The sequence below is a fragment of the Nerophis ophidion genome, linkage group LG04, assembly GCF_033978795.1.
Source record: "Nerophis ophidion isolate RoL-2023_Sa linkage group LG04, RoL_Noph_v1.0, whole genome shotgun sequence".
In the NCBI taxonomy this organism is placed as follows: Eukaryota; Metazoa; Chordata; class Actinopteri; order Syngnathiformes; family Syngnathidae; genus Nerophis; species Nerophis ophidion.
The window spans coordinates 23558357-23586111 of NC_084614.1; the positions used below are offsets into that span (position 1 = coordinate 23558357).

The window sequence follows — 27755 nt, forward strand, 5'->3', positions numbered from 1 at the left end:
AATGTGGGTGGAGGGAAAGGCTGGATGCAAATATAGCTACAAATGAGGCATAATGATGCAATAGTTACATACAGCTAGCCTAAATAGCATGTTAGCATCGATTAGCTTGCAGTCATGCCGTGCGCAAAAATGTCTAATTGAGTTTGAGTTTGAGTTTATTTCGAACATGCAAGCATACAACAAGATACATCACAATTTCCAGTTTCTCTTTTCAACATGTTCGAAAAGGAGTAGGAAGAAGCAGAGCTTATTTAATCCTACCCCTTTTCTTTACATAACACTTGATAAAACTTTTGTTCACTTCCTGTTCTCAATGTATTCACAATGTATACTCCTTAAGTAATAAGTAATCACGATAAAAATAAATAAACAAATAAATAATTGGTGAAGCAAGTTTTATTCCATACGATGAGATAAGTAAGATTATTTTGAGAATGAATGGGTGAGTAAAATCAGAATGTTTATCATAGTTCTTCTTTTTTGTACTTTGTAAACACTCCCAGTTTGAAGAGTTTCTTGAAGTGGATCATATTAGTACATTGTTTGTTTGCTTTGCTTAATCCATTCCATAATTTAATTCCACATACTGATATACTGAAGGTCTTAAGTGTTGTACGTGCATACAAATGTTTTAAATTACATTTTTCTGTAAGACAATAAACTTTTGCTTGTTAGGGTTCAATAAGTCAATATTAAAGTCACCGCATAAGAAAATTATTTTTTTACCATTGTCCATGTAAGTTGCCTTGATCCATTCTTCAAATGTTTCTATACTTGACTTAGGTGATCGGTATATACAACTGATGAGTATGTTTTTGCTATTTTCCTGACATATTTCAATGGTAATACATTCTAAGATATTATCTATAGCAAATGACATGTTTTTTTACCACTTTGTAGTTCAGGTTCTTCATCACATACACAGCTACTCCTCCTCCATTTTTGTTGGTTCTGTTAATATAGTTTAGTTCATATCCTTCCATATCAAAATCTATTCCTTTTTTATCATCAATCCATGTTTCTGTGACGGCAATCACTTTGAAGGGTTCGTTGATGTGTTCCAAAAAGTTCTTAATATTGTGGTAGTTTGCATACAAGCTTCTGCTATTAAAATGAATAATTGACAATTTGTTGTCACTTTTAATGATGCTATTGTATTGTTCATCTGTGTAATAAAAACAATTATTACTAATGTGGGAAAAAAAAATAGTATCTGGATCTATATCGTTTTCCAAATCCTGGTTTTTGTGCTCTTTGTTGCAGACGTTTTGTAGTTCCATATTTCCTTGCTCAACAATCTTTGATGTCGTTTCAATAATCTCTATAAGTGTAGATGGATGCAGTCCTGAATCTAGGTCTTCTTTTTTAGTCGTCCCTTGCAGCGTAGTAGTGTTGATGTTGAGTTTAGGTGCTTCTTTTCTGTCAGAGTCCATTATCATCGTTGTTGTGGAAGCTGTGTAAACTTAAAATTTGTCCAGGTCTTTGATGTCATTGACAACAATTACTCTTGCTTCTGGACCTCCATTCAGCTTAATGTAGATTTTAGAGTTGGCGCTCCAAGTTCCCTGGATTTTTCCCTGCTTTCTCAAGTCGCGTGCTTTCTTGACGATTCCAGCATTACGTTTAGTGAGAGGCTCATTCATGTACACATTTGTTCCCTTCAACTTCTTTCCCTGTCTCAGCAATGCCATTTTAGATTTTCTGTTTACGAATTTCACGAGCACAACTGGAGTGGCGTTTTTGTCTCTTCTGTTCAGTGGGATGCATGTTTCGATGGTATTAATGTCGATTTCAATTTCCTTTGATTGCAGAAAGTTGACCAGTTGCTGTTCTGCCGAGACAAGATCCATTTCATCTGGTTCACCTACATTATTCACAGCCTTCGCATAGGATCCTGGTTTAATTCGATGCCCTGTCACGATCATATCATTCATTCGTTTATCCTGCTCCATTTCATCTATGATATTCCACAGCATGTAGTTGTCTTCTTGAAGGGTCTTCATTTGTTGGCGCATATCTTCTTGAAAGGTCTTCAATTGTTGGCACATATCAGAGACTTCATTTTTTCTGGTGATGATTTGAGTTTGCAGACTTTCAATATTTTGCTGCAGACTTTTCACATCTTGTTTGTGTTCTTCCATTGCTTTTTTCAGCTCTTTTTTTATTTCTTTAATTTCTTCTTTCATTTCTATCCAACCTTCTTTTAATTCATGGAGTATTTTTAGTAGTGCTCCTTGTTCCCCATCATGTCCTGTGTCCAGTCTCAAATCTTGGTCCCAGTTGTGTTCTGTGTCGGCTGACACCGAAGATTTCGGGCTTTCCGTCTTCCCTTTAGCTTTTGGCATAGCGGCAGATCGATGACGTCAGTGCCTCTTGTGTCTTAAACGGCAGTTACTTTAGCAACTTGCAACACGTTTAACTTGGTTGTTCCGACAATGCGTACCTTGTGTTGTTCAGAGATCAATTTGAGGTGTTAGTCTGTCAACTTATAACACTCTGCGACGTTGGAAGCACTTTAAAACAGCTGTAAACTCGCCGTTGTTTTTGGTTGCTAGGCAACCGCTTTGAGTTGCGGTAAGGCGCCAATGGCTTGAGGCAAACGTCTCATCCAACTTGCCTTATTTCAGCGTATCAATGCCTCACAACTGACCAAAATGAGGTCAAGGATGCCAGGTGACTCCCCTATGGCTGTGATCGCAAATCAGTGGTCAAAATCTTCAGAATAAACAAAAACTCCGGTAGCAAAAGCGGAGCCTTTTTCTTTTACGTCCTTTCTCATGAACAGGAAGTGAAGTAATTAGCACATAAAAGTCAAAAACATCAACAAAACTCACCTTTGTGATTTCGTTGACTTTATCGTTGGAAATTCATCTGCTTTGAAAGTCGCAGGATATCCACACATTTCTGTCGTAGTATCGCTATCGTCGGTAGCGATGCTATGACAGAACAGAACAAACGAGGGACTTTCGCATCTTTTGACCACCGGTGCAACTTGAATCCGTCAATTGGTATGGTTTGTTTGGCATTAAATGTGGGTGGAGGGAATGGCTGGATGCAAATATAGCTACAAATGAGGCATATTGATGCAATATGTACATACAGCTAGCCTAAATACCATGTTAGCATCGATTAGCATGCCGTGACCATTGATATGTCTGATTAGCACACTCCACGTAAGTCAACTTGAATCCGTCCCTGTTCGTGTTGTTACACCCTCCGACAACACGCCGACGAGGCATAATGTCTCCAAGGTACGGAAAACAGTCGAAAAAACTGAAAATAACAGCTGATTTGACTTGGTGTGTGTAATGTGTTTGAGAAAATGACGGATTGCTTCCTGTTGTGACGTCACGGGTGAAAGGTCATTGCTCCGACAGCGAACAATTGAAAGGCGTTTCAATCGCCAAATTCACCCTTTTAGAGTTCGGAAATCGGTTAAAAAAACATATGGTCTTTTTTCTGCAAGATCAAGGTATATATTGACGCTTACATGGGTCTGGTGATAATGTTCCCCTTTAACTATAAACTTTGGTTGAACCATCTTGTTGTCTTACGGCGGATTCTCTACATGGAGTGAGAAGAGAAACTAAAAATTAATGCTGCAGAGAGCTAAGAAATTGTCGATAAAACAGCACAAGTCACCTCGACAGAGTGGCAGTTTTTTGTATCTTTTAAAAACGAACCGTAGTCAAACCAATATAGACTACCTTGGCAGGGCTCACCCTTTCGCACATGGCGAAACTTCCTGGCTGTAAACCTGCAGAAAAAAGTTCTTCTCAGGTTTGTCGATGTTTGCATGTTCACACTTTGCACTGTTGTGTTACACTTTATTGAGCATTTCTTACATATTCCTTATTATTGCACCTTGATTTTAAGAGGTTGTTATTAAGTGTTTGTGATTTTAGAATTTTGTTTACACTTAGTGTTTTCCATGGTTGTGTTGTCACTTCCTTTCTTTTCTACCTTGATAACTGAGGAGATTATAATGAAAAGAAGGTAAAATTTAAATAAAAATGTTACCATTTAATATGTTTTTCTCCTGGTTCTTTTTTTCGATAGGTCATAAAAAATATCCATAAATATCAACATCGACCGATATAAAATGCTTATGTCGTGATGGAGTTTACAGCGCAGCTCTACTTATGACACATTTTTGACACATCTATTTTGACAATAATGGATGTGTGTCAAGTCATTTTCAGTGGATAGTAAATTTACACTGCTATACAAGCCGCACGTTGACTACTCCAAAGTACATCCAAGGTAATTTGCTGTATTTTTGCACCTTTGCAAGTCAGACGCTCCACACTTCATTCCTTTACCATTGACTAGCAGGGTTAAAAAAGCCTCGTTGACCTGCTGGTTTTTCTGAGTTTAACCTCTTGACCTCCTTTTTAAGAAAGTTCAGGGGTCACGGTTCATTGACGAAAAGGTCAATAGGAAGTTGGACATGAGAAGGAAGCGTGTCGCCCGTCGTATTCCCCACGCACAAGCACAGAAACCAGAAATTCATCTCCACACTTTGGCTAATACATACTGTTCAGACCTTAACTGTGCTGAATGCATGAAAAAGAGCGTGTGAATTTTGGGAGTGCTCTATTCCCCACTTAATGTCTCAAAGTCGCTCCACTCCACAAAAAGAGTCTGGTGAGCGCTATTGAACACTTTTGTCTTATATTTTCTCAGAACGCTCACAGAGGGATGGCGCAACAATATCGCACGGATTCATCCAGATGAGGACACAGGCACAAAACGTGGGTGCAGGAATCAGCCATGAGTATGTCACGGCATGCTGGAGGGTCTGACTACTTAATTAGATGTACAAAAAGCCTGGGTCAGACAGAGCAGACAGCCAAAGAAAAGGCAGGCGGGATGAGGCCCTTCAAACTGTCTGCATCGCACTGTGTGTGTGTGTGTGTGTCTGGGTGGCGCTGTGAGAAAGTGTGCACTATATGTCTGGATGTATGTGGGTGTGCCTTCATTGGCACTGACACGCTTAAAGTGAAGGTGGCTTAGAGGCATATGCAAGTACTCCTGCAACAATGAAATATTAACATAATAATAAATGTGCTCACATATTTAAAAAGTAAGCAGAAAATGTAATATAAAACACCAACCCTTTCTTAATTAAACTAAATAATAGTTTCTGCCCCACTGTTTTCTCATTAGCATAGGCCAGTTGAAATGGAAGATAGAACCTGTAGCTTACAAAATGTGCTTTTATCTTTTAACAGTGAGTTGAAACGCCACAGTCCAATATGATCTTATTAATTTTTGCTTGATACTATCATAGTTGTATGACGTTTAGGTCCCACTGTTCTTATTAATCATTCATTAATTTTAAGTTAAAGGTTATCCGCTGAGTGGAAATAAAAAGCAACAATCAATAACCCTGACAGCCCGATGCCATTATTGACGCGTACATGAACATATACGCGTTTTTTAATGGATACTGCATATGGGTCCGCTCTTATAATACGTTTTAAATATGTTGAGAGAGAAGGTGGAGATTGTGGCGCATAATTAACAAGTCACAACACTTGAAATAATCACTTCTTTGTACTCACTCTTCATACCCTGTTAGCACACCCAATAAGTCAACAGGAGTCTACTGGTGAGAACTGGGACTGGGAGACCTCCATCCATCTCGCCAGACCAGCTGCAAGTTTTTTTTTGTCTGCAGGAGACACAGAGAAGAGGTCAGAGGTCAAAAAAGTTCACAGTAAAGGGGGGGCCTTTCACATGTTAATGTCTAAGAGGAACACTAGAAAGACACGGCGGTGACTATAACATTGACAGCAGAGTGTTTGGTCAAATGTTTGATAGACGCGTGGGTTTAGCAGGTGGAGAGGAATGTCTTGAGCGGTTCAGTTCTAAAAAATATTGTGGAAAAATACTGCAATTACATAAACGCTTCAAAGTTGCAAATGCAAAAAATAAATGCTGCAGCTGCAGCACACTCAACCCCAAAAGCTGCAAATTCATGGCACAAAATTGAAGTTTAAAGCCCAGTCTTGTCTTGCTACTTGGCAGATTTTTTGCATTCGTTTTATGTTTTTTTGTATCATTTTTGGGTTTTGGTAGTGTTTTTAGAACTTGCAACTACTGTAATTGTGAGGAATTCTAATTTTGCGGTACAATAATCGACACATTCATCCATCAAATTATTGAAAACATACAAATGTTTCCCAATGGCATAAATACAGACTGACACTGATATTACATGAGCTTTAATATGAATAAATCATATACTCTATGTGGCCATTCATCAGCATTGAAATAAACTATCCAATTTATGAACATTAAAGCTGTTGGGCAGCGAACCCATCACTAGAGTGCCGCCAGAAAATATCTGTTTCTCAGCTGTGGTCCGTATTCAGTTGTAATACACTTTTCCACCGTTTGTGGCAGTAATGACAATATCATACAAACAGAAGAAGACTGGTGGTAAAGTGAGATAAGTTTCTTTAGTGCAAACAATATTAAGCTGTATTTTCATTTACACTTATAATTTAAACATATTCATTATTATTAATAATTATTAATTTATGACCGAAAGGATAAGATCACGGGTACAAGCGGCCGAAATGAGTTTCCTCCGCCGGGTGGCGGGGCTCTCCCTTAGAGATAGGGTGAGAAGCTCTGCCATCCGGGAGGAGCTCAACGTAAAGCCGCTGCTCCTCCACATCGAGAGGAGCCAGATGAGGTGGTTCGGGCATCTGGTCAGGATGCCACCCGAACGCCTCCCTAGGGATGTGTTTAGGGCACGTCCAGCTGGTAGGAGGCCACGGGGAAGACCCAGGACACGTTGGAAAGACTATGTCTCCCGGCTGGCCTGGGAACGCCTCGGGATCCCCCGGGAAGAGCTAGACGAAGTGGCTGGAGATAGGGAAGTCTGGGCTTCCCTGCTTAGGCTGCTGCCCCCGCGACCCGACCTCGGATAAGCGGAAGATGATGGATGGATGGATGGATTAATTTATTAAAATGTATTTATTGTAGCACTGCATAGTTGTAGGTATATTTATTTTTCATCAGTCCCTTCCTTTGCTGTACATTTGATTACTATTTTTGAAACCTGACCTAAGCCTTGATATTTGTGGTTAACACATGCGTTCATATAATTTGACAAGGTTTATCCTTCTAAACTGTAAGTAGGTTAGCTACAATGGTTGAATACTAATAAAATCAGGGGTAAGATTAATATTTGAGTGGGCTCCTAAGTCAAAAAGGTTAAGAGCACATGCTTTAGTGCATGGCATTTTTATTCCCAGGGTCAAGACTTCTAACCTCATGCTAGTGTTAATTTTTACAAAAATGTTCAGTTCATTTAAACATATTGGATGTTAAGTTACGAATTTTCTATCATATTTTTTAAAATGAATCCGACATGTCTTAAAAAGGAATGGTGTCACAATTGAGGCATTTCAGATCACACTGGCCCCCTGCGGGATATGATAAGTACTGCAGGTGAAGGGAGCAACAAACCAAAGCTCTCTTGTTATCACCCGAAACGAAACTAAAGCAGTTTTAAACTATAGGAGTGACATTACTAATATTTTAATCCGCAGACTTGTGCAATTGCTAGTTTGAGTTGAAATTATTGCAAATTTTAGTGGTGAAAGAAATATAATAGAATGGAATAGAATAGAATAGAAAGTACTTTATTGTTCCCTGAGGGATGTAAAAAAATACATCAAGGCCCATCAAAATAAAGTAAATAATGACTTATATTTGCAGTTCACATGACAGTTTCATGTTTATTCACAATTGACTTGGAAAACCGATGACCTGTGGCTAGATTTCTAAAAATGTGTGTCTTTGTGAGGACTACGGGTAAGAACAATCATGTGTCAGAGATGTTCTCGATATTCACACCTGTATTAACGGGCTGCAAGAAAAAAATACAACGAACATTTCAAGTGAGTTAACAATCTCCAACAAACGGCTACCCCCACATGCTGCGTGCTCGGCGTGGGTTCAAATTATAACCTGTTTGTGTTTTCACACTATTGCCTGCCATTCTATCCCCAAAGCAGCACTCAACCTGTCACTACCAAGGCCAAATTGGTGCAGTGTGAAAACAGCCACTCCTCGGCGCAGTGGGCCTAATTGGCTAGGATTAGAGGCGCTGTTATATCAGAGAGATGACTTCCTTGCAGCATGCTGCAAAAGTCATTTATGTACATCTTGCATCCACACATTTTTTATTCTTCTAGTTTTACCTCCCTTAGAAATCTGCATAAAATAAAGGCTACTGGGATACAACCCATCAAAATCAGAATCAGAAATACTTTACTCATTACTAGAAGCAATTAATAATATGCATTCGTGGTAATAGTACTTTGGACATTACATTGAGGAAAAATTCCATTTAGACAAGTATATATATTTAACGTACATGTATATAATCAATGTTTAAACATTTGTCCATGGATTAATGAATCTTCCACATTCTAATCAAGGTGCATTGGAGAATCGATTATTTACTCTGCATCCAGTGAGCAACCAACAATTCTCGTTGCCAATTTAGCTTGTTAGCTTCCTTCATTATTAAGCCAAGATAGATAGGGAGTGTTACAGCAGCTGAAATGAACCAAAGGTCCTAAAATTCACACAGGTGATATTAAAAAGCAACAACAGAAAGTGTTACGACACGGCATGGTGTTGTTTATGGCGTGACTCAAAGATGCAGAGACGGCTGGCGATGTCCAGGTAGAAGGTCCTTTTTTAGGGAAACAGAAAGCTTCTCACAATTGTATACGGAACGAGAGACAGCGGGAGAGATGAATAAAGCTTTAAATTGGGAGCATACAAACTAGCAGGCACACATAACACAACTATATAATCCAGAATGGCAAGGAGCAACAGGTGGAAGTAAATAGATTAAAGAATGGTGAAGGTGAAGGTGCAGTAAAACAAGTAATCCAAATGAAGCACTTGTGATTTAGGGCTATATAAATAAACATTGATTGATTGATTGATTGATTGATTGATTGACTGAAAGAAATGAAAGTGGCACCAAAATAAAGGCACCAGAAGATGAAATGATACCAAACTCAGTTTGGGCCAGTTAAACAATATCAATTAACATGTAATCGATATCAATATAAAATGTGTTATATACACATACATATATACACACTAATATATATATAAATGATAAATGGGTTGTACTTGTATAGCGCTTTTCTACCTTCAAGGTACTCAAAGCGCTTTGACACTACTTCCACATTTACCCATTCACACACTGATGGAGGGAGCTGCCATGCAAGGCGCCAACCAGCACCCATCAGGAGCAAGGGTGAAGTGTCTTGCTCAGGACACAACGGACGTGACGAGGTTGGTTCTAGGTGGGATTTGAACCAGTGACCCTCGGGTTGCGCACGGCCACTATCCCACTGCGCCACGCCGTCCCTATATATATATATATATATATATATATATATATATATATATATATATATATATATATATATATATATATATATATATATATATATATATATATATATATATATATATATATATATATATGTACCACAATTTCCCAACTCATATGGAAACAGGGTTTGTGTATATATATATACACAAACCCTGTTTCCATATGAGTTGGGAAATTGTGTTACATGTAAATATAAACGGAATACAATGATTTTTGAATCCTTTTCAACCCATATTCAATTGAATGCACTACAAAGACAAGATATTGGATGTTTGAACTCATAAACTTTGGTTTTTTTTGCAAATAATAATTAACTTAGAATTTCCAAAGTAGTTGGGAAAGGGCATGTTCACCACTATGTTACATCACTTTTTCTTTTAACAACACTCAATAAATGTTTGGGAACTGAGGACACTAATGGTTGAAGCTTTGAAAGTGGAATTCTTTCCCATTCTTGTTTTATATAGAGCTTCAGTCCTTCAAAAGTCCTGGGTCTCCGCTGTCGTATTTTACGCTTCATTATTCGCCACACATTTTCGATGGGAGACAGCTTTGGACTGCAGGCAGGCCAGGAAAGTACCCGCACTCTTTTTTTACGAAGCCACGCTGTTGTAACACGTGCTGAATGTGGCTTTGCATTGTCTTGCTGAAATAAGCAGGGGCTTCCATGAAAAAGACAGCGCTTGGATGGCAGCATAGGTTGTTCCAAAACTTGTATGTACCTTTCAGCATTAATGGTGCTTTCACAGATGTGTAAGTTACCCATGCCTTGGGCACTAATGCACCCCCATACCATCACAGATGCTGGCTTTGGAACTTTGCATCGATAAGAGTCTGGATGGTTCGCTTCCCCTTTGGTCTGGATGACACGATGTCGAATATTTCCAAAAACAATTTGAAATGTGCACTGTCAGACCACAGAACACTTTTCCACTTTGCATCAGTCCATCTTAGATGATCTCGGGCCCAGAGAAGCCGGCGGCGTTTCTGGATGTTGTTGATAAATGGCTTTTGCTTTGCATAGTAGAGCTTTAACTTGCACTTACAGATGTCGCGACAAACTGTATATAGTGACAGTGGTTTTCTGAAGTGTTCCTGAGCCCATGTGGTAATATCCTTTAGAGATTGATGTCGCTTTTTGATACAGTGTATGTACCTTTCAGCATTAATGGTGCCTTCACAGGGATCGAAGGTCACGGTCATTCAATGTTGGTTTTCGGCCATACCGCTTACGTTGCGTGATTTCTCCAGATTCTCTGAACCTTTTGATGATATTATGGACAGTAGATGTTGAAATCCCTAAATTTCTTGCAATTGCACTTTGAGAACCTGTTTGACTATTTGCTCACGCTGTTGTGGACAAAGGGGTGTACCTCGCTCCATCCTTCTTTGTGAAAGACTGAGCATTTTTTGGGAAGCTGTTTTTATACCCAATCATGGAACCCACCTGTTCCCGATTAGCCTGCACACCTGAGGGATTTTCCAAATAAGTGTTTGATGAGCATTCCTCAAGTTTATCAGTATTTATTGCCACCTTTCTCAACTTCTTTGTCACGTGTTGCTGGCATCAAATTCTAAAGTTAATGATTATTTGCACACAAAAAAAATGTTTATCAGTTTGAACATCAAATATGTTGTCTTTGTAGCATATTCAACTGAATATGGGTTGAAAATGATTTGCAAATCATTATATTCCGTTTATATCTACATCTAACACATTTTCCAAACTCATATGGAAACGGGATTTGTATAAACACACACACACACACACACACACACACACACACACACACACACACACACACACACACACACACACACACACACACACACACACACACACACACACACACGCATGTATGAACACACATACATTTATTTTTTTCTTTTGGGGGGTGGAAGTAACCGGAAAAAATGAAGCATGGTTAGTCGCATGAACAAGGCACTTGTGGTCTGGTAAGCTTGCAAACCAGGAAGTGGTCACTATGCAAGAGGAGGGGCACTCTAAACAGCCCATAAGAGTAAGTCTTGGCATCATGGGCATGATGATGCCCGATAACAGAGTTGGAAGCTGTTTTTTATTCATTTTATTTTATTTTTTAACATCAGAACAGGTATAAATAGGATGATATTAAATTAAATACTAAGATACGTTGACTAAGATGATAACACAGTTAACTGAAAATGTAGTTAAAGGCCTACTGAAACCCACTACTACCGACCACGCAGTCTGATAGTTTATATATCATTGATGAAATATTAACATTGCAACACATGCCAATACGGCCGGTTTAGTTTACTAAATTACAATTTTAAATTTCCCGCGGAGTTTCTTGTTGAAAACGTCGCGGAATGATGTCGCGGGCGCGTGACGTCACAGACTGTAGAGGACATATTAGCGCAGCACCATTTGCGGCTAAAAACCAACATCCCTTTTCATCGCGCAATTAAACAGTATTCTGGACATCTGTGTTGCTGAATCTTTTGCAATTTGTTAAATTAATAATGGAGAAGTCAAAATAGAAAGATGGAGTTGTGAAGCTTTAGCCTTTAGCCACACAAACACATGGTGATTCCTTGTTTAAAATTCCCGTAGGTGAAGCTTTACTATGGATCAGAGCGGTTAAGCGAACATGGTTCCCGACCACTTGTCAACTGGCAGGTTTCGGTGAGAAAATTGTGGTAAAAAGTCGCCTCTTACTGGAGATCAGCGTAGCTTGCGCGTCCAGCTGCCGTCAAATTCCCTCAGAGACTGGCCTCAAGACACCCGTGGACACACCCCTCCGACTATCAGGTACTATTTAATCTCACTAAAACACTAGCAACACAATAGAAAGATAAGGGATTTCCCAGAATTATCCTAGTAAATGCGTCTAAAAATATCTGAATCAGTCCCTATGCAATCGCCTTTTTTTTTTTTACTTTATTTAATTTTTTATTGTATTTTCTAGTCCTTCGCTATTAATATCATCATCCACGAATCTTTCATCCTCGCTCAAATTAATGGGGAAATTGTCGTTTTCTCGGTTCGAAAAGCTCTTGCTGCTGGAGGCTCCCATTATAAACAATGTGAAGACGTGAGGAGCGCTCACCCTTGTTACGTCATCATCTTCTACTTCCGGTAAAGGCAACTTTTGGTGCACCAAAAGTTGCGAACTTTATCGTCACTGTTCTCTACTAAATCCTTTCAGCAAAAATATGGCAATATAGCGTAATGATCAAGTATGACACATAGAATGGACCTGCTATCCCCGTTTAAATAAGAAAATCTCATTTCAGTAGGCCTTTAAGTATAAAAAAGTGCCAAAAATGTCGACAGAAACGAAGTCCAATCATATTTAATTTTGTCATGTCTATATGTAGAACAAGTTCGGAGTATATCCAATCACAGCTCTATAACGGCATACTTTAAAGAAGGGGTGTGGGTTGGTTACGAATGACAGCCAATCAAATGATTTTTCTTTTCAGAAGAGGAAGTCAGTAGTCCTCGCCTAAAACGAAACCAAAATGTGTGGCTTTAACATGTTCCACTGGTATTAGGTGCTCAACTTGATTTGTACTCCTATTATGCCATCAGCTGCAGTCATCGATCTTGACATCACAACTAAGTTAAATCTATTATTCTTGCCGGGTGAGCGCGTGTAGATTGCGATACCTTCACTGCTGTGGCTTTGTCTGTCCACGAGTTATTAATACGTGTAAGACGAACACTTATATTTTTGGTTATTGTTATGATATGTGCTTGAAACTATTTAAGCCTTGAAAATTAATTATTATTATTTTTTTTTTTTATGAAAGAGTTGGCCATTCTCATGGTGTTGATGAGATTGCAAAGAACTGTTGTTTTATCCGATGGTGATGTGTTAAAACCTTTTTCTTGTTTATAAGTTACACACAGGGCAGTACGGTGTAACAGGGGTTAGTGCATCTGCCTCACTATACGAAAGTCCTGAGTGGTCCTGAGTTCAATCCCGGGCTCGGGATCTTTCTGTGTGGAGTTTGCATGTTCCCCTCGTGATTGCGTGGGTTCCCTCCGGGTACTCCGGCTTTCTCCCACCTCCAAAGACATGCACCTGGGGATAGGTTGATTGGCAACACAAAATTTACCTTAGTGTGTGAATGTGAGTGTGAATGTTGTCTTTCTCTCTGTGTTGGCCCTGCGATGGGGTGGCAACTTGTCCAATGTGTACCCCGCCTACCGCCCGAATGCAGCTGAGATAGGCTCCAGCGACCCCACGCAACCCCAAAAGAGACAAGTGGTAGAAAATGGATGAATATAGGCTACACACAATAATACAGTGGGGCAAAAAAGTATTTAGTCAGCCACCGATTGTGCAAGTTCTCCCACTTAAAATGATGACAGAGGTCTATAATTTTCATCAGAGGTACACTTCTTCCTCCAAACACGACGAGTTGAGTTTATAACAAAAAGTTCTATTTTGGTTTCATCTGACCACATGACATTCTCCCAATCCTCTGCTGTATCATCCATGTATCCATTTTGGTATAAACTCAACTCGTCGTGTTTGGAGGAAGAAGAATACTGAGTTGCAGCCTAAGAACACCATACCTACTGTGAAGCATGGGGGTGGAAACATCATGCTTTGGGGCTGTTTTTCTGCTAAGGGGACAGGACGATTGATCCGTGTTAAGGAAAGAATGAATGGGGCCATGTATCGTGAGATTTTGAGCCAAAACCTCCTTCCATCAGTGAGAGCTTTGAATGGTTGACCTAATACTTATTTTCCACCATAATTTACAAATAAATTCTTTAAAATCCCTACAATGTGAATTCCTGGATTTTTTTTTTCACATTCTGTCTCTCACAGTAGAAGTGTACCTATGATGAAAATTACAGACCTCTGTCATCATTTTAAGTGGGAGAACTTGCACAATCAGTGGCTGACTAAATACTTTTTTGCCCCACTGTAACTGCTTTTAGGTTCATGCACATAATAACTATTAATCAAGTGTTTGGATGTATTCATTAGATCAATGTATTCTTGAGTGCCAAAAAGTGATTCAATAGAAAGTGACAAATCTCATCTGTGCATTAGTTATTAGATTACCCCAAGAGAGTTAGATATAGGATAATAAAGAACATACTTTACTGTCTACATGTTTAAGTACCCTTGAAAAAGCTGAAATATCCCCAAACGACAACTTATGTTTGCCAAAGTGATTCAAAGTAATATTTTGAGAATTGCACATCTCATCTCCTAAGGGTAGTCTAGCAATTTATGCACAGATGTGATGTGTCAAGATCAAAATATTACTTTGAATCCCTTTTTGGCAGGCAACAATTTAATGAATACATCTGAACACTTTATCATTATTTATTATGTGCTTGAATAAAGAACAGTTAATATTGTATAGCTTTTAAACAAGAAAGAGGTTCTAAACACATAAGTATCAAATCAATAACTGTCCTTTACCATCTCATTAATATCATAGAAATGGCCAATTCTGTCATTTTTTGGACACGACAAGCGGTAGAAAATGGATGGATGGATGGATAAAGGCTTAAATAATTTCAAACATGTATCGTTACAATAACCAAAAATATCAAGTGTTTGTCTTACATGTAGTAATCAGTTGTAGGCAGACAAAGTACCAGCAGTGAAGCTTCAGCACGTCGTAGGAATACATTTTTGGCCATTTTTGGCAAATGGAATGCCCCCCTGAAATTGTTTTCTGCCACCAGGTCTGGTAACTGCATCAACTATCAAGTTTGATTGTGCCATTCTGCTGTCTCGTTGTTGAATATCTGCATGAAGTGAGAAGATGAACTAAAAATGAGTGCTGCAAAAACCAAAGAAACTGTGGCTAAAACAGGAAAATATGGCAGTTTTTTGTATTTGTATTTGTATTTGTATATGGATTGTATTCTTTCACCAGGCTAATATTTTCTTTTTTAAACCCTTGTCCGTTCCCTTTTCGGAAGGTAGGAACTAAAGTGAAGGACTGTATAAATAAAATAAGTAACAAAATATAACAAATGTGCTACTTTCAAAATAATAATTTGGTCCAATAATATTTGGATAACAATTACTGCATAACATAAATCATTTTCCATACTTAAAATTAAAAGAACAGATTAAATATTAAACAGATCACGTAAAATTATTTTCTTCTTAGGTTTCTCTGTTTACATTTGCACACTTTGCACTATTTTTTTTTACACTTATATAACCGTTTCTTATATTTCTTATTTTTGCACCTTTATTTAAAGAGATTATTGTTAAGTGTTTACTGTGATTTCAGAATGTTGCTTACATTGATTGATTGAATTTGTTTCCATGGTTGTGTTGACATTTCCTTTCCCGTCCTTTCTGTCTTGACAGGTGAGGGGATTATATCCGCTGAAATAAAAATAAACATATGTTCACATTTTATATATTTTTCTCCTGGCCCATTACTTCCATACATCTTAGAGTATAAATAATTAGATATATAGATCTATATAAAAACTTCCTCAAAATGTAAGTATTTATTTTCGTGGTTTTTGATATACTCATTACAAATGTTGGTTTGATAATCAAGAACGGCGCAACGTTCAGCACACATATTGTATTGTTTTGTGGGTTGCACAGGAAGGGAAGACAGACATGTTTTGTGGGGGTGGAGAAGGGTGGTGGGCAAAGACCTTTGGCGAGGTTCCCAGCAAGCGTGCTTTTTCAGTTACCTCTCACTCTTCAGTCTTTTTGGCTCTCTTTCCGTCCATTTGTTGATGGATTTATAAGTGGTGTGAAATAGAAAATTATTCCTCTGGTAAAATTCATCTTTCTTAATAACTATATTTTTTTTAAAAAGTAAGGTTGGATTGATTGGCTTGCAGTTCACACCAGCCCAGGGTAATTTTCGGGTGTCAAAAGACTTGCCTTTCAGGACTAGGGATGTGGGTCTTCAATTAGCGAGCCACGCGTCCTTCGGTCAAAAGAGGAACTCTACAAGGAGTCCTTAAAAACAAGTTTCTGTTCACGCCAACCTGACCTCTTGACCTTAAGGTCGCGGGCCACAATACCCACCCATCTGGAGCTGTGTTATTCAGGCCAAAGAGGGTACTGACATCCAAATTCAGGCCGAGTAAGTGAGTGCTATTGAAGCCCTGAGAACACCTTGTTGCAGATCCGCCCATTTTTTATGAATCAGCCCTACCGGTAATTAGAACGTGTTATTTGTTATTTGAAGCAAGGCACGCACACGCTCCCAGCTGGGCAGCATTGCTGTGTTTTTGGGACTGGCAGAAGCACTAATGATAGTGTGCTCCAAAAGGTGCAGGCTGCCTTGCTCAGAGGTTCTTACTGGGCTTATTTATATTTACTCAGGGGTTTTGAGATTAAGAGCAATGTTTCATAAGATTAAAAAAAACACAGTTGCAGTTGGAATAAAACATTATCATCATACTTACCAGGGATAGGGAACCTATGGCTCGCAAGCCAGATGTGGCTATTTTAATGACTGCATCTGGCTCTCAGATAAATCTTAGCTGACATTGCTTAAAGGGGAACATTATCACCAGACCTATGTAAGCGTCAATATATACCTTGATGTTGCAGAAAAAAGCCCATATGTTTTTTTAACCGATTTCCGAACTCTAAAAGGGCGAATTTGGCGATTTAAACGCCTTTCAATTGTTCGCTGTCGGAGCGATGACCTTTCACCCGTGACGTAACAACTGGAAGCAATCCGCCATTTTCTCAAACACGTTACACACCCCAAGTCAAATCAGCTCTGTTATTTTCCGTTTTTTCGACTGTTTTCCGTACCTTGGAGACATCATGCCTCGCCGGTGTGTTGTCGGAGGGTGTAACAACACGATCAGGGACGGATTCAAGTTGACTTACGTAGAGTGTGCATCGATTATCACAGCATGCTAATCGATGCTAACATGCTATTCAGGCTAGCTGTATGTACATATTGCATTAATATGCCTCATTTGTAGCTATATTTGCATCCATCCTTTCCCTCCACCCACATTTAATGCCAAACAAACACATACCAATCGACAGATTCAAGTTGCACCAATGTCAAAAAATGCGAAAGTCCCTCGTTTGTTCTGCACATTTTACCGACGATAGCGATGCTACGACTGAGATGTGTGGATATCCTGCGACACTCAAAGCAGATGCATTTCCAACGATAAAGTCAACGAAATCACAAAGGTGAGTTTTGTTGATGTTATTGACTTATGTGCTAATCAGACATATTTGGTCACGGCATGACTGCCAGCTAATCGATGCTAACATGCTATTTAGGCTAGCTGTATGTACATTAGTAGCTATATTTGCACCCAGCCTTTCCCTCCACCCACATTTAATGCCAAACAAACACTTACCAATCAACAGATTTAAATTGCTCCAGTGGTCAAATGATGCAATCGTTGGTTAGAAGGCGATCGCCGAATTCGTCCACGTTGCCGTTCATGATATGGCTCAATAGCTTCAGTTTCTTCTTCAATGTCGTTTTTGCTATCTGCCTCCACACTCCAACAATCCGTTTCAATACATGCGTAATCTGTTGAATCGCTTAAACCGCTGAAATCCGAGTCTGAATCCGAGCTAATGTCGGTATATCTTTCAGTTCTATCTGCCATGTTGGTTTTTATTGGCGTCACGCAGTGACGTCACAGGAAAATGGACGGCTGGATTTAACGACAGCGAAAATCAGGCACTTTAAAGCCTTTTTTCGGGATATTCCATGATGGGTAAAATTTTAAGAAAATCTTCGAAAAATAAAATAACCCACTGGGAACTGATTTTTATTGGTTTTAACCCTTCTGAAATTGTGATAATCTTCCCCTTTAACTTGATAAGTAATGAATAATTCCGCTGGAAATAACAGCGTTAAAAATAACGTTCAAAATATAAAACATTCTCATGCATTTTAATCCATCCATCCATTTTCTACCGCGCGTGTTCAAGGTTGCGGGTGACTCAGCCAATCCCAGCTGTCCTTCGGGGTACAGGAGGGTCGCATAAATTGTAAGAAGTATTTTATTTATTATTGTTTAGCTTCAAAATAGCAATGTTATTAAAAATAATACGAGACTTATCATACTCCAAAAATGTTGGTTATACTTGAAAAATGCACCCATTTAGTTGTATTCAGTCTAAAAAATTATTATATGGCTCTCAAGGAAATACATTTTAAGATATTTGGCTTTCCTGGCTCTCTCGGCCAAGAAGGTCCCCAACCCCTATACTATACTATTATTAGGAATACATTTTGGGCAGTGTCAAAAGGGAGCATAGTTTTAGTTAAAAGGGTTTAAAAGTTGTCTTTTCACTAAATGCATTTAAAGGCCTACTGAAATGAGATTTTCTTATTCAAACGGGGATAGCAGGTCCATTCTATGTGTCATACTAGATCATTTTGCGATATTGGCATATTTTTGCTGAAAGGATTTAGTAGAGAACATCCACGATAAAGTTCGCAACTTTTGGTGCTGATAGAAAAGCCTTGTCTTTACCGGAAGTCGCAGACGATGAGGTCACAAGGGTGAGGGCTCCTCACGTCCTCACATTGTTTTTAATTGGAGCCTCCAGCAGCAAAAGCTATTCGAACTGAGAAAACGACAATTTCCCCATTAATTTGAGCGAGGATGCAAGATTTGTGGATGATGATATTGATAGCGAAGGACTAGAAAAAAAAAATAATAATAATTAAGTTAAAAAGGAAAAAAAGGCGATTTCATTGGGACGGATTCAGATGTTTTTAGACACATTTACTAAGATAATTCTGGGAAATCCCTTACCTTTCTATTGGGTTGCTAGTGTTTTAGTGAGATTAAATAGTACCTAAGAGTCGGAGGGGTCTGTCCATGGGTGTCTTGAGGCCAGTGTCTGAGGGAAGTCGACGGCAGTCACAAGGAAGGCGCAAACTCCACAGATCTCAGGTAAGAGGCGACTTTTTAACACAATTTTCTCACCGAAACCTGCCGGTTGACAAGTGGTTGGGAACCATTTTCGCTTGACCGCTCTGATCCATAGTAAAGCTTCACCTCTGGGAATTTTAAACAAGGAATCACCGTGTGTTTGTGTGGCTAAAAGCTAAAGCTTCACAACTCCATCTTTCTACTTTGACTTCTCCATTATTAATTTAACAAATTGCAAAAGATTCAGCAACACAGATGTCCAGAATACTGTTTAATTGCGCGATGAAAAGAGAGGACTTTTAGCCGCAAATGGTGCTGCGCTACTATTTCCTGACAGTCCGTGACGTCACGTGCACGCGTCATCATTCCGCGACGTTTTCAACAAGAAACTCCGCGGGAAATTTAAAATTGCAATTTAGTAAACTAAACCGGCTTATTGGCATGTGTTGCAATGTTAATATTTCATCATAAACTATCAGACTGCGTGGTCGATAGTAGTGGGTATCAGTAGGCCTTTAAAAATTATTGTATGGCTCTCACGGAAATACATTTTAACATATTTGGCTTTCCTAGCTCTCTCGGCCAAAAAGGTTCCCGACCCCTATACTATACTATTATTAGGAATACATTTTGGGCAGTGTCAAAAGGGAGCATAATTTTAGTTAAAAGGGTTTAAAAGTTTTCTTTTCACTAAATGCAATTTAAATGGCGTCTTGTGTTTACCAACCCATTCCACAGACGCCAACAAAGACGATGCTTCTTAATATAAACAAATACCATTAAAAAAATTGAATAACGAGAGTCAATAAACACTTGAACTATTTAACTTTCCTGAAGACGTTGAGGGTTTTAGTAGTAAGAAGAGAACCATGTTCCATAAACTGCACACCATTTTATTTTGCTTTACACCCACTTCCGCAGATCATGTCGCAGTGCTGCCATCTTGTGGTGACCAGACGAGACTATTGTCACAGTTTCACACTTCCACAGAGACTCTTTTAAATTATTTTCGTTTTTTAAAAGTAGACATACTTTCACGTTTACATTAAAAAAACAAAACAAAACGGACAAATGAAACAATAAAACGCACGAAAAACGACATTTTTGACAAGACATGGCTGCCATTTTGAATGATTTTTTAGAACTATTATTGTATAAAATACTTTGTCTTTTATCTTACTAAAACTCGTATTTGTGGTGAAATACAAAACTTTGAAGATAAGATTACTTACCCATTTTGAGCACTTTAATGTTGTGGCGCGCGGATTTTCAAACGTTCTTTTGGCTGCGTGACGAACTCGTGACGTGCCTTCCGCAGAGGTTAAAAGAACAGCCGGTGGCACATGCGCACTCGACACAGGTGAGCAACGTGGCCATCCAGAAATTACCCCTAATTTGACAGTGTACATAAATAACGAGTTGGTCCCCTGCATGGCTGCATTTAGTATTTATGCTTTAATTGGTTTCATCTTCATAATTATATATATTCAAAAACGGTTTGTACTTAATATTTGAAGGTATTTATGTATACATATATATACATATATGCATATATATATATATGCATGCATATATACATATATGTACATACACATATATGTGTATATATACATATATTCATATATATATACATATATACACACATATATACATATATATGTACATATATAGACATATATACATAGACATATATATACATATATAGACGTATATATACATATATATACGTATATATACATATATACGTATATATACATATATACGTATATATAGACAAATATAGACGTATATATAGACACACACACACACACACATATATATATATATACTTTGACTTTTCCATTATTAATTGAACAAAATGCAAAAGATTCAGCAACACAGATGTCTGTGAATACTGTGTAATTGCGCGATGAAAAGAAACGACTTTTAGCCGTAAGTAGTGCTGCGCTAATATTTCCTGACAGTCCGTGACGTCACGCGCACGCGTCATCATTACGCGACGTTTTCAACAAGAAACTCCGCGGGAAATTTAAAATTGCAATTCAGTAAACTAAACGTGCCGTATTGGCATGTGTTGCAATGTTAATATTTCATCACTGATATAAAAACTATCAGACTGCGTGGTCGGTAGTAGTGGGTTTCAGTAGGCCTTTAATGCTGCTGACAATGGGTCTGAGGCGAGCCCCATCTTTGTGTTTTTTTGGAAGGCCATAAATTCCAAGGATGGTCTCATGTGGGTATAATCAGTAATACAATGCCCGGTTGATGTATTTTGATTTTTGTAGTTTTTGTAAGCACTCTACACTACTCTAAACATGCTGTCAGTCAATAAATATCTGATATGTTGTTCGTAGTGACTTCAAATTTACTTTTTAGAAGGTAAAAAGTTCTATAATTTCTGACTTTTGTGGTGTGTACTCTACACAAATAGAGATTGAAAAAATACAATACAATTAGAATAATACATAATGTTGGATAGAGAGAACATTAAAACCCCTTATGTATCAAATCAAAAATTTTGAAACTCAAAAATGTGGTGCTTTTGCAAACAGCTAAAATCATGCATAAAGCAAAATATTACCTGCTACTCAAGAATGTACAACAATACTTCTCAACAAAAGAGGAGAAATATAATCTCAGAGAAAACTTAAAACATTTGTTTGCATGTACAACCTTTAAGACCTTTTGTATATCAGTATGTGCTATTAAATTATGGAATGGATGAAGCAAATAAGTCAACCATGTACTGATGTATTCCAGTTTGGGAAACTGTTCAAACTCAAAGAGTACAAAGTACTCTTTGAGCACACACAACAACAGCAGTCCATTTTCGTCTATTGATAAAAAAATATTGAACCCGATTGATGAATGACACTTCATCCATCACATATTCAGTAAATTATCTGAACCATTCAGTAAATGAACTACCGATCAAAGTGAACTCTATTGTTAATAATAATAATAATAATGGATTAGATTTTATATCACGCTTTTCTATTATTAGATACTCAAAGCGCTCACAGAGAAGTGGGAACCCACCCACGTCAGTCTACCCCAGGGCAGCTGTGGCTACATTTGTAGCCACAGCTGCCCTGGGGTAGACTGACGGAAGCGAGGCTGCCAGTTTGCGCCTACGGCCCCTCCGACCACCACATATCATTCATTCATCATTCATTCACCAGTGTGAGCAGCACGGGGGGCAAGGGTGAAGTGTCCTGCCCAAGGACACAACGGCAGAGATTTGGATGTCAAGAGGCGGTGAGGGAACCTGGAACCCTCAGGTTTCTGGCACGGCCGCTCTACCCACAGCGCCATATACCTGCCCCTCGTTGTGTTTAAGATCGAAAATGGAAGTGAATATAAATGTTAGAAATTATTTCAAGAAAAGGAGAGTGGTAAGATTAAATCAACTCTTCTTCTTCCTACTCCTTTGCAGAAATGTTATAATTTAAAATTTTAAACATGTAACTGTAAATATATTAGAAAAATCACTATGTTGGTATTTCATTTATTGAGCATCGTTGTTGTTTTTAGGGTTGGTTGAACTGTATATTTACAGTGGGGCAAAAAGTATTTAGTCAGCCACCTATTGTGCAAGTTCTCCCACTTAAAATGATGACAGAGGTCTGTAATTTTCATCATAGGTACACTTCAACTGTGAGAGACAGAATGTGAAAAATAAATCCAGGAATTCACATTGTAGGAATTTTAAAGAATTTATTTGTAAATTATGGTGGAAAACAAGTATTTGGTCACTTCAAACAAGGAAGATCTCTGGCTCTCACAGACCTGTAACTTCTTCTTTAAGAAGCTCTTCTGTCCTCCACTCGTTACCTGTATTAATGGCACTTGTTTGAACTCGGGGCTTCACGGTGGCAGAGGGGTTAGTGCGTCTGCCTCACAATACGAAGGTCCTGCAGTCCTGGGTTCAAATCCAGGCACGGGCTCTTTCTGTGTGGAGTTTGCATGTTCTCCCCGTGAATGCGTGGGTTCCCTCCGGGTACTCCGGCTTCCTCCCACTTCCAAAGACATGCACCTGGGGATAGGTTGATTGGCAACACTAAATTGGCCCTAGTGTGTGAATGTGAGTGTGAATGTTGTCTGTCTATCTGTGTTGGCCCTGCGATGAGGTGGGGACTTGTCCAGGGTGTACACCGCCTTCCGCCCGATTGTAGCTGAGATAGGCGCCAGCGCCCCCCGCGACCCCGAAAGGGAATAAGCGGTAGAAAATGGATGGATGGATGGATGTTTGAACTCGTTTTATGTATAAAAGACACCTGTCCACAGCCTCAAACAGTCAGATTCCAAACTCCACTATGGCCAAGACAAAAGAGCTGTCGAAGGACACCAGGAAAAGAATTGTAGACCTGCACCAGACTGGGAAGAGTGAATCTACAATAGGCAAGCAGCTTGGTGTGAAAAAATCAACTGTGGGAGCAATTATCCACTGATAATCTCCCTCGATCTGGGGCTCCACGCAAGATCTCATCCCGTGGGGTCAAAATGATCATGAGAACGGTGAGCAAAAATCCCTGGACCACACGGGGGGACCTGGTGAATGACCTGCAGAGAGCTGGGACCAAAGTAACAAAGGTTACCATCAGTAACACACTACGCCCACTGGGAATCAAATCCTGCAGTGCCAGACGTGCCCCCTGCTTAAGCCAATGCATGTCCAGGCCCGTGTGAAGTTTGTCAGAGAGCACATGGATGATACAGCAGAGGATTGGGAGAATGTCATGTGGTCAGATGACACCAAAATACAACTTTTTGGTACAAACTCAACTCCTCGTGTTTGGAGGAAGAAGAATACTGAGTTGCATCCCAAGAACACCATACCTACTGTGAAGCATGGGGGTGGAAACATCATGATTTGGGGCTGTTTTTCTGCTAAGGGGACAGGACGATTGATCCGTGTTAAGGAAAGAATGAATGGGGCCATGTATCGTGAGATTTTGAGACAAAACCTCCTTCCATCAGTGAGAGCTTTGAATGGTTGACCAAATACTTATTTTCCACCATAATTTACAAATAAATTATTTAAAATTCCTACAATGTGAATTCCTGGATTTTTTCTTCACATTCTGTCTCTCACAGTTGAAGTGCACCTATGATGAAAATTACAGACCTCTGTCATCATTTTAAGTGGGAGAACTTGCACAATCGGTGGCTGACTAAATACTTTTTTGCCCCACTGTGTATATATATATATATATATATATATATATATATACATATATATATATGTATATATATACATACATATACATATATATATGTATATATATACATATATATATATACATATATATATATATATATATATATATATATATATATATATATATATATATATATATATATATATATGCGCGGAAAGTTCCATACTGAGGGCTATACACTAAGCGAAAAGATGGAGGGCGAGGGCTAGTGAGTGTCAAGGCAACAGTCCAGGATGAAATATTGAAAGTTTGGCAAGCGTGGTCCCCGTGGTAGTGAGGGCGCTTGGGACAATAACCCCCAAACTGGGAAAGTGGTTCCAACAGATCCCAGGAACAACACCTGAAGCCTCAGTCTAGAAGAGCGCAGTCATAGGAACAGTCAAGATACTGCACAGAACCCTCAAACTTACCGGCCTCAGGTAAAGGACCCGAACTTGAGGATGACACAGATACCATCCCACCGAGGTGAGAAGGAGATTTTTTATTCAATTTTTAAATAAATACAATTTAAAAAAATATATATACATATATACATATTTATATATATATATATATATATACATATATATATATACATATTTATATATATATATGTACATACATACATGTTTATATGTACATACATATACACATACTATATATATATATACACACATACCATATATATATATATATATATATATATATATATATATATATATATACACATATATATGTATGTATATATACATATACATATATTATATATATACACACATACATATACATAAAATATATATATATATCCATCCATCCATTTTCTGCCGCTTACTCCCTTTGCGGTCGCGGGGGGCGCTGGTGCTTATCTCAGCTACAATCGGGCGGAAGGCGGCGTACACCCTGGACAAGTCGCCACTTCATCGCAGGGCCAACATAGATAGACAGACAACATTCACACACTAGGGCAAATTTAGTGTTGTCAATCAACCTATCCCCAGGTGCATGTCTTTGGAGGTGGGAGGAAGCCGGAGTACACGGAGGGAACACACGCATTCACGGGGAGAACATGCAAACTCCACACAGAAAGACCCCGAGCCCGAGATTGAACCCAGGACTACTCAGGACCATCGTATTGTGAGGCAGACGCACTAACCACTCGTCCACCGTGAAGCCCACTACATACAGGATATATATATATATATATATATATATATATATATATATATATATATATATATATATATATATATATATATATATACACATACATATACACATATGCACACATACATTTATATGTACACATATTTATTCATACATATATTCATATATACATACATTTCAAAATATTGTCTCATTCATCTAGGTTATAGCTTAACGATAAAATGTAAATTCAGTAATGTAGTTTATTAAAAAAATTATAAACGTCAACATCTTAGTTTGAATTGAACTCTTGTAATCAAATAATTTTTGGACGATAAATCAATTTATTTAGGTGCACTTTTGTCTATTTAAATATTTAGAAATAATATTTATATAGAGCAAGAAAGGTAGATATATTTCACAACCAAAGGTAATATATGTCAAAAGAAAGGGTGGTAAAAATAATTCAAAGTCCATATATAATCAATACAAGGCACAGCACTTGAATAAGAGAAGAATTTATTCTTTGCTCTGTTCTACATAACTTTATTACAACATAAAGCTGACGAACAAAACTGTGTCTGCTGCGAAATAATCAAATGCAAAATGTCTCTCTGAATTTCCTGAACATCTTCAGGGTTCCTTTTTTGGGGGAGTTGAGAGCAGAAATGTTACTCTATACACTCTTACATGTATAGGCCTAAAACTTGAGCAGGTGGGATATGTGATATTGAAGATATTAGCACCATTCTGCAAAGAAAACATACTTTTTGACGTAGCGCACATGAAAACAGTAGATAACATGAATTGGTAAAAGCCTATTTTTCCGCTTGTCAAGTTAAAACAGCAGATTGTATGGGAGTTTTAAAACTTGATGTCCCAGTAAAGTGGTGACTCTGTGGTGGTTTCAATTCCATCTTGAAAGGCAGCTAAATTGCCATCAGTCGACGTTGTCATTTCAGAGTCCAGGCCACCATGCTCTGAAAGGAGATTTGGGTTGTTACTTATGTGAAGGATTTTCTCGTAAAACCAATCTCTTATCTCACCTGGGAAGCACTGAATTTGGGGCCTCTCCCACCTACCGCCTGGGAGACACCTGATCAGAGGGTTCAGTCTCTGCTGGAAAGCCTGATTGCAGTGATAACGCACCACAGCATCGGTCTCGTAGCGCTGGCGGGGCTTTCCGAACATGGATGCATTCCGGACCCTAGGCGGCGGGCCACATGAGGCTGCGAAAAATATGAAAAAAGTTAAAGTAGCAGTTGCTGTGAATGCATGTTGTAATAGCCTACGATCACCACAAGTGAGAGCCAAAGGGCCTATTTTGTAGTACGGTGCAGCTGACCACACAATCATAATAGTAAGTATAGTGTTAAATGCAGGATATGTGCATTACATTGCTGACCACTGTTGTATTACGCACAGGTGCCTTTCTTGCAAGTGTAGGCAAGGTGGTAGTTGCAGGGCACGTCGCTCCAGCGGCCATCGTCGTGCCACACCATCACTACGCAATCCTCCCCGGACAGGAAGTAGCTGTCAGGCTGCCCTCGGTACCAGTTTTCATACAACTGCATAGAAAAAGAAGAACTCTGAATATTAAAAGAAAAACATGGATCATACAAACCCCGTTTCCATATGAGTTGGGAAATTGTGTTAGATTTAAATATAAACGGAATACAATGATTTGCAAATCCTTTTCAACCCATATTCAGTTGAATGCACTACAAAGACAAGATATTTGATGTTCAAAGTCATAAACTTTTTTTTTTTTTGCAAATAATAATTAACTTAGAATTTCATAGCTGCAACACGTGCCAAAGTAGTTGGGAAAGGGCATGTTCACCACGGTGGTACATCACCTTTTCTTTTAACAACACTCAATAAACGATTGGGAACTGAGGAAACTAATTGCTGAAGCTTTGAAAGTGTAATTCTTTACCATTCTTGCTTGATGTACAGCTTAAGTTGTTCAACAGTCCGGGGTCTTGTTGTCGTACTTTACGCTTCATAATGGGCCACACATTTTCGATGGGAGACATGGCTGGACTGCAGGCGGGCCAGGAAAGTACCCGCACTCTTTTACTACGAAGCC

At 38.7% G+C, this 27755-nt stretch overlaps 1 protein-coding gene and 1 long non-coding RNA gene across 4 annotated transcripts in view; both read right to left on the reverse strand.

Moving 5' to 3' along the window:
* Positions 1-5566: 5566 nt before the first annotated feature.
* Positions 5567-20687, reverse strand: LOC133551137 (uncharacterized). Its single transcript, XR_009806429.1, has 3 exons — positions 20552-20687; positions 15719-15804; positions 5567-5677 (listed from the first exon to the last, which is right to left on the reverse strand). It is a non-coding gene; the product is annotated as an uncharacterized LOC133551137 (long non-coding RNA).
* Positions 20688-26165: 5478 nt separating this feature from the next.
* The window catches only part of LOC133551136 (brevican core protein-like), a 38498-nt gene continuing 36908 nt past the window's right edge, over positions 26166-27755 (reverse strand). The window contains exons 12-14 of one of the 3 annotated variants that reach the window (XM_061897521.1): positions 27087-27231; positions 26710-26892; positions 26166-26643 (exon numbers count right to left, since the gene is read on the reverse strand). In XM_061897521.1, the coding sequence (XP_061753505.1) occupies positions 26528-26643; positions 26710-26892; positions 27087-27231 (444 nt within the window). In that variant the 3' untranslated portion in view covers positions 26166-26527. Of the gene's footprint in view, positions 26644-26709; positions 26893-27059; positions 27232-27755 lie in introns of those variants that run through there. The other 2 variants (XM_061897522.1, XM_061897524.1) reach the window with 2 other exon arrangements.